The 8,818-nt window shown below is 31.7% G+C and overlaps 1 protein-coding gene across 2 annotated transcripts in view; it reads right to left on the bottom strand.

Moving 5' to 3' along the window:
- LOC101239838 (proteasome adapter and scaffold protein ECM29) overlaps nucleotides 1-8,818 on the bottom strand; it is a 197,031-nt gene that overhangs the window by 85,680 nt on the left and 102,533 nt on the right. For both annotated transcript variants that reach the window (XR_010642456.1, XM_065813388.1), the window contains exons 25-27: nucleotides 5,105-5,166; nucleotides 4,892-4,993; nucleotides 3,475-3,820 (exon numbers count right to left, since the gene is read on the bottom strand). Coding sequence is in view for 1 of the 2 variants with exons in the window: in XM_065813388.1 (XP_065669460.1) it covers nucleotides 3,475-3,820; nucleotides 4,892-4,993; nucleotides 5,105-5,166 (510 nt within the window). In the remaining variant the exon portion in view is untranslated. The remainder of the gene's footprint in view (nucleotides 1-3,474; nucleotides 3,821-4,891; nucleotides 4,994-5,104; nucleotides 5,167-8,818) is intronic.

The raw sequence follows: 8,818 nt of genomic DNA, 5'->3' as shown, positions 1-8,818 counted from the left end.
TAAAATCTCAAATACATTAGGCTGATCTCTAATTTATATCTTAAATCTAATGACCACACTTTTTATGCCATACCAAACCATACCAAAGAAACAGGTTAACTAAAAATTATTCCACTCATTCATTCTTGCTTACATTGCTAAATCTCACTTTTGTTTGTGGTCCAGACTTCTGTCTTTACAAAGTGTTCTCCAGAAACCTTTTAAATACACAAATTATTCTTTGGTCTTAATTATCAAAAATCTTGAGTGTAACAATTTACTCTTTGACAATTTTCTCTCATTCTACAGCTGACTTGTTAATGGATATAACTAATAGGTTTTATTGTGCATTAGATAGATGTGGAGAGTTAGGATGTTAAAAGCTGGAACTTCTTGACTCAATGCATGGGTTTTGCTTTAGTCTCTGTTTTTAAGATGAGGAATCTCATTCTATTATCTCTTAATAAGAATAAAGCTCTAAAATTCAGTTTTATGGTTCTGAGGCCTATTGGTAGTCAGATTTATTGCACTCGGTGGTAACTCTCAGAGAGGCTGATTCCATCAACAGCTGTAAAGTATCAGAGTACTAACAGTGCCATGTTGCGCATGGATGGTGCTCTGTTCGTACTTTTGGTGTGCATTGTTGAGGCCATATTTGGAGCCCTTTATTACGGCTTAAGGTTTATTAATAGTAATGAGGCAATTTCTTGGACTATTAAATAGTGTACTGAGTACTATCAGTGCCTTGAGTCAAGTTCTTTAACAAACTTAAAAATGACTAAAGTATCGTAGACTAATATTCATGGTCTTCGAAGTAACTTTTCATCGCTAAGTCTTACCACTTGCAAAGTTCACAAGACCTACTTGCTTTTTACAAGACTAACTTGAGTTCAGCTGTCTCATCTTGTGATCTTAGTGCTGATGGTTATCTTCCTTTAATTCATTAAGACTCCAATAGTTACATGCTTGGTCTGGGCATTTACATTCATAAGAGTTCACCGATTTATAAGAAAACTAGCTTTGAACCCACAGACTATTCTTTCATGTGTTGTTTTTTAGCACGACTTTACTTTATCCCCTTTCTCTTTGTAATATATTGCTCTCCTTCCTCTAAGAACTGCATTTTTTTGATGATATTTCTGAACAAACTGACCAAGCCCTTCCTCTTTAAATTTTAGCCAATATCATTGTTGTTGGCGACTTTAATGCTTATTACACTGAATGGCTTGACTCTAGTGTCAGTGACTATGCAGGCATTAAGGCCGGTTACCAGTGCTCAAATTCTCCACATTCACCCAAAGGCGCTTCTGATCATGGTTTAATAACTCTAAAACTATTATTTCATTCTTCTTCATCATCAGAATCCCCTTATCATTATACCTCTTAAAACTACCTTGAAGCTGACTGGGACTCATTCCAAGATTTTCTTTGTGATTACCCTTAGGTAGAAATCTTTTGACTTCCTGCTGATAAATGTGCTACTTAGGTAACTTCGATTCAAACTGACATGGAATCTTTTATTCCCTCTCAACAATTTCAAGTCAAGCCTCACTCTTCTCCATGGGTTTCCATTGTGCTACTGCAATTTCCAATGGTAAGCATTACTTTTACATTTATCAGCAAAACAATTCTCCAGAAACCAGGCGTCTGTTTACTATTGCTAGAAACCATTGTAATAAGCTTTTGTCTAAAGCCAAAGCCTACTATTCTCAGGTCACAAAATCTTGTATTTTATTTCAAAAATTAGGTTCTCGTGACTTCTGGAGAATCTTTAACAGTATCTATAACAAAAGCAAATCTGTTATTCTACCTCTTGTACCTACCTCTTGTGTGGTTGTCTACCTACCTCTTGTCTACCTACCTCTTGTGTGGTTCAGATTTTGTCATCTCACCTTAAGAAAAAGCTGAATTGTTTGCTAAGAACTTTTTATCAATATCATCTCTTGATTCCACTAGTTGCGTTCTATCTGATATAGCCGACAAATAGATAAATCCAGCCTGATGTTCATATCACTTCAGATTCTGTATCTAAAGTGATTTACTGCTTAGACTCTTCTAGAGCTTGTAGTTCAGACAACAAACCTGTTATAGTCTTACAGAAGTGTTCTCTGGAGCTGTTGTCTATACTTGCAAAACTATTATCAAGTGCTTATATTTTCCAGCAGGTTGGAAATATTTTTCCAGCACTTGATAAAAGTTTTGTTAAAAAAATAAGTTTTGTTTTCCAGTATCTGTTATTCCTATTTTCAAAAATTCTGAAGAACAACCTGACTTGTCTAACTACCGTCCCATTAGACTTTTTACTATCATAAACAAGATTTTTGAGTCTTTAATTAAAAACACTCAATCTCTCTCATCTTGAATCTAATAAATTTCTGATCATCAATATGAATTTCGATCTTTTCATTCTACTGCTGATTTGTTAATGGTAATAACTAATAGGTTTTATTGTGCATTAGATAGATGTGGAGAGGCTAAGGTTATTGCTCTTGACATTTCTAAAGCCATTTGATAAAGTTTGGCATGCTGGTCTTCTCCACAAGCTCAGTGTATCAGGCGACATCTCTGATTGTTTGGAGGGGCATTTGAACCTGAAAAGGATCTAACCTCTACTTCAGCATAGGGCTCTTAGTGGCTAGTGAACTTTAACTTAGATTAAACTCAATTTTTTTCAGCTAATCATATAATGCAATAATCTTCCCATATTTATGAATGGTAATTTACTTGATGAGTCAATTACCCTTCATCTTCTAAGATTAACTCTTGCTTTCCATCTTCCTTGGAAACTATATACCAAATCAATGGCAAAATTAGCATCTGTTAAGTTTGCACCTCTTTAATGTGCTCACTATTTTCTTATGGCGGATTTTATTTTTTTATCTCTAAAAATCTTTTCTCTATAATTATCTCTATAAATCTTCTCTTTTAGACAAGGTACAAAAACGCATTGTAAACATAGTTGGACCAGCTCTTGCAGGCAAGCTCCTACCATTATCACATCGTCGTAATGTTGCTTCTCTTTCTCTTTTCTATAAAACTATAATGAGCTTCCTATATCTTATTTTCCTGATTCATATAATTTGCTTCCTATATCTTGTTTTCCTGATTCATATAAGTCTTCTGTTAATTGTTATCTTGCTCTATAAACTTCATCATTTCTTTTTCAGTAAATTCCAACTCTAATAGTGTTTGCTTGCAGTCTTATTGGAAGTGAAGATTTAAAAAAAAAGAAAAAGAAAAAAAGTGCTATTTCTAGTGAGTAGTGTTTTCTTCATAGATCCATCGCTTCGTAACTCCATAACTTCATAGATCCATAGCTTCGTAACTCTATAACTTCATAGATCCATAGCTTCATAACTCCATAACTTCATAGATCCATAGCTTCTTAGCTCCATAGGATAGTTCATATAATTTTCAAAACATCTTTGTAAGAAAGTTTAATAAATATAACAAAATTCTTAAATAAAACAAAAACAAAAATTTTTATAAATAAACCTCTAGAGGCAATATCTTGAACTTCTTCCTCGCTATCATTTAAAAGATTTATAAATCCAGCTTGTATCTCAAGAATACTTTTTTCTATTCCCTTGTGATCAGGAGCAAATTTTACAATGCTTAACAACCAAACTGCAGCAGCTCGTCGCACATGAGCCAGGTGACTGTGAACACACTCATTATTTATTCTTTGAATAATTTCTGTCATCCTTTCAGCTTGTGGCAAAGGTGTATTGTGAAATTCATCATCTAAGATATATTTGTCTTTTGCTAATTTTGATAATAAACCTCCTGCAACACAAGAAAAAACTTGCCCAATTGTAAACTGAATCTCTGTTTCCTTCATCTAAAAAAGATTTTTGCAATTTTCAAAAAAAGAAGTTGCTATAATTATTATATACAAACTTTATATAAAGCTTTATACATACAGAAGTATTACTCAATGTTTCAAATGGCCTTAACATTCATTCGATAAATTTTTTTTTTTTCAAATGATCTTGAACTAGGACAAAATTGTGTTGTCCTAGTTCATAATTAAATTGATTGGAAATTCAAAAAAAAATCATAGTCTTATTTAGTTTACTCCTTTAAGCCCTAAAGGAAAATTTTGAACAGGAAGTAGCTTTAACATTGTTCGATTTAACGTAACATTGTTTTTGTTCTATTTTTAACAAATAATTTTTGAAAAATTCATGTGAAAGTACTGAAAAATGAAAGGTTATTATCAAAATGGTGTCCTTGAGATCAGCAAGTATACGAAAGACAAGTTTACCTAAAATTTTAAATGATTTTAATTGTATTGCTGTAACTTGTTTAGTTAAAAAAGCAAAAAATGCATCTTAAAGAGGTCTAAACAAATACCAAGCTTTTACAGAGTGCCTTGAAGTATAATGACTATTGACAAAAGGTCATTGAAGACTTCAAAAATATGTCATTACTTATGGGCCTTCAACATGGTTTCACAAAATTTCCTTGTTTCCTTTGCCACAGGGACAGCCATGACACCAAGGTGCACTTCACAGAAAAGACTGGATAAATAATAACAACAAATTTTCTCCACAATTGAAATATAACACTTTGAATCCAAGGATAAAAATTGTGTTTGATAGTGTTATTCCAAGTTGTTCAAAACATTTTGAAACTAAACATGTGGCATTGCTGCAGTAAATTTAGTGCAGTGAAAAATGTCAGAAGCAAAGTTTATGGCAGTAAAAATCAAACCATATACTTTCTAGCAAAGCAATAAAAAAATCCAGTTTATATGTAAAAAAACAAAAAACACTTACTTTAGAAGAAAATTTAGTGTAGTGAAAAATGTCAGAAGCAAAGTTTATGGCAGTAAAAATCAAACCATATACTTTCTAGCAAAGCAATAAAAAAAATCCAGTTTATATGTAAAAAAACAAAAAACACTTACTTTAGAAGATTCAATCAAAAAATCTTCAATTTTGCTTCGGTTAAAAATATCTGGTTCTCCAACACAAATATTTCCAAGAGATATAGCAGCAGTTTCTTTAAGCTAGAAAAAAACAGCTGAAAAAATTAAACAAAAAATTTAAAAAAATCAACTTTAGTTAACCTTTTTGAAAATTATTTTACAAGCAAATATAAAATTTTATATACAACATACTTTAATTTCATTGGCATTTTGAAAAATCTTGATCAGTTCATCTACAATCTTTGCTTTACTAACTAAACACATACACACACACACATATATATATATATATATATATATATATATATATATATATATATATATATATATATATATATATATATATATATATATATATATATATATATATATATATATATATATATGATAAATAGGTAGAAACAGTGCTTGAAGTGAGGCAGGATGGGGCAGGATGCCATCCCGGTGACTAATATATAAAAATCTCCATTAGTTTTCTTTCTATTAATAAAAATGTAAAATGATTGCTCAAAGTTGCAACTTGTAGTAACGTTGAAGTTGAGCAAATGAAGTAACATTTCAACTATTTTTAGCGTCATACTTCAAAAATTGTGACATAAAGTTCAATAATAAAATCTAAAACAATGAAACAATTTGTCTTTTCTTTTGTATTTCAAAACCAAAAGTTACTAATAACAACCAAAATAAAAAACTTTTGTTGGTATTCTTTATTTTTTATATTTTTTTTTGTGGAATCAAATATAGGATGCATTAGTTTTACTTGACATTAAATTTTTTGATTTAAAAAATTATTTATTGCTTATTGCAAAAATGGATAAATGGCTAGTAGGCAGAATGAAAACAAAATTAGGCAGCAATAGTTCTTAAAGTAAGTCGGATCATGCCACTGAAATGAATAAATAAATCACAAAATTGTTGAGTATTGATCTTATCCTCTATACAATGACACATTTTTTCCACATTACTGGTTATATATACAATTAAAGGAAAAATTGAAGACATTTGACTGGTTGACAATTTCAATAAAGGGTATTGGTTGTTCTGTTTGTAAGTCCGCAAATTATTTAGGTGCCAAAAAAACTCAGGGATTAAAATAGGCTAGCGAGTGAACAAATGGTAACTTCAAAGAATATGGTGAAATAAAAGAAAAAAAACAGCAGTCAATGAGGAAAAACCTTTCATGTCATAAACTATCAGCTAAACTATTTCTCACTTCAAAAATCAAACCATAGAGATGTGTTGTTCTAAAATGCAGATGAATCAGCACAAACTACCTATTGTGTATTTCGCACTGTGTATTACATTGTAAAAATCTCTGATCTGAAAGAACTAATATGTTTGCAGGTAGAAAATAGTTTAGACATAGGTCACATTTTACAATAGGATCATGCATGTCCTGATAATTTCATATTTCTAAGGAAATGCATGCAAATACTATGTATTGCATAAAACTAGTAAAATCAGATTTATGATGAATCTAACACAATTACATAAAATCTGCTCTGTCAATCTGCTTGCGAGTGAACATTCCAGAAATAAACATTTTTTGATAGTATATTTTTTGACCTTATCGAATTATTAAACACAGAAGCCTCTTCTATAGCAAACTCTATTATAAGTACTTTATATTTACAATAATTTTTTTTTGACAATAATTTTTTATTTTATTATTGGGTCTCTAATGCTTATGATGGTGTTTCTAATATGCTTAGCAAAAAGGCAGGTGTTGCTCTTTACTTATGAATCAATACCCCAATTTAATTTGCACATAATGCACATAAATTGTTACAGGAAAAAGAAAATATTTCAAACAAAGAAAAATATGATAGTTTGATAAAAATTTGCAAATTTTTTATAAACCACAATGATTTCCAAAACAAGATTCATATTTTGGAGACAGTAACATAAGACAATAATCAAAAACTTTTGATATTTGTGAAAGTACAGAATTTCGTAAATATTTTGCCACTAGTGGCTGTAATAAAATTCCTAATGATTTTCAGCCTCTATAAATACCTTGATTTTTTCTACAGCTGAACACAAACATTTTTTTCTACTATTAATATAATCTTGTCTTCTTTCAAGTTCAATGAGTTAATATTAAGTTAATAGGTCCACCAGTTATTAATTTTGATCCAAATTATGTAATAAAATAATTTGGAAAAGAACATTGTGATGCTAATATCAGGAATTTTGAAACCCCAACATTAAAGTCTGTCAATATAGTAAAGCATTTTGAAAGATATTTTGACAAAAAAAACTTGTTTAACTTTTAATATTGGTAGAAATAAAATTCACATCAATTGTATTAACATACTTACATTTGTTTTTTGATATTTTAGCGAACCTTGATTTTGAATATGAGACTTTATATAACAGTGACATTCACCTGAGAATATAACTGAGCAAACTACCCAGTTATTATTTTAACTATATGCATTTATAATCCCTTATTTGAGAAAATAAGAGATTATTAATGTTTGCAGTACTAGTTGTATTGCATGAAAGAAACTTGTTAATACTGGTGGGATAGTAAAAAGAAAACGTTACAAAAACATCCCACTATTTTTTTTTCTCACTCCGAGCATTGGGTAGAAATATACAAATACAAACTATACGAAACGAACTATACTACCACAGCAAACAGTTCAGGAGTCTAGAGTCATAGCATGCCATGAAATGAGCAATCAGCTGACAGGTGACAGCACACAGACAGAATTTCGTTGACAAGTGCCATTTTGCAGCGGACAAAACAAGTGCAACTTCTTTGGTTTGTTTCATTTTCTTAAGTCTGGTCCGTGTCAACGTCACGGAAGTTTTTTAATAATTAAAGGAAGTATTCAGAAGTATTCAGAAGTTTCCAGAAAAAGCATCTGGAAGCATCCAGTAGCATCCAGAAGTATCCAGAAACATTCAGAAGCATCCAGACGCATCCAGAAGCTTCAAGAAGCATCGAAAAGAAGCATCTAGAATCTTCCAGAACAGGTTCACACAGGTTCATTTTACTATATAAGAGACATGTAAATCAACATGTAATTCAGTCAGTATATGAAAGTCAATCAGTCAGTATTATCAAGACAAATTATTGAAGTGAGTTTTATCAAAGTGTTTTATCGAAGAACATCAATACAAAAAGTGAAATACAACAAGTGTTTCATTACATCAATACAGTCCACATCCAACCAAGAGGTTGTGTTCCACAGAGCATTATTGTATCATCACAAGGTAAATGTAACACGGTAAGCCTTGAGAAGCGTGATTATTTATTTTTATTATTTTTATGACTTCAAGTGCAAAAATGGCTCCCGACAGTCTTGGATTGGAACTAAGAAAGAAAATTATTGGCGACTACGTAAGTGGAATGTCACAAAAAAGTATTTGCGATAAATATCGCGTGAAAAAATGGATCGTATCAAGACTATGTTCCAAATATCGTTCTACGGGGAAGTTGGCAGCAAATAACAAAGGTGGAAGACCACATTCCACCACTTCTAGAGAGGGTTCAATGATCGTCAGATTAGTCAAGAAGGATCCCTGGATATCATCAGTCAAGATACAAAAGCAATTAGAGCTGCCTGTATCGGACCGAACAATCAGACGACGTGCTGTTGAAGCCGGATTGTTTTCTCGACGCCCAGCAAAGAAACCGCTGATTTCACTAAAAACCAGAAGAAAAGACTCCTGTTTGCTACATCTCATATTGACTGGAATGTGCAGAAATGGCGAACTGTCCTGTTCAGTGATGAATCGAAGTTCAACATCATTGGGAGCGATGGCATTTGCCGTGTACGTCGACCGGCCGGAAAATGCCTCGATTTACGTTACTGCAATAAGACCGTGAAGCATGGCGGAGGCAATGTAATGGTCTGGGGGTGTTTTTCTGCTAATGGTCTAGGTCCAATACAT

Source organism: Hydra vulgaris, chromosome 12, assembly GCF_038396675.1.
Source record: "Hydra vulgaris chromosome 12, alternate assembly HydraT2T_AEP".
NCBI lineage: Eukaryota > Metazoa > Cnidaria > Hydrozoa > Anthoathecata > Hydridae > Hydra > Hydra vulgaris.
The sequence above is the reverse complement of the archived record's forward strand: the minus strand, read 5'-3'. Positions and strand labels throughout refer to the sequence as shown.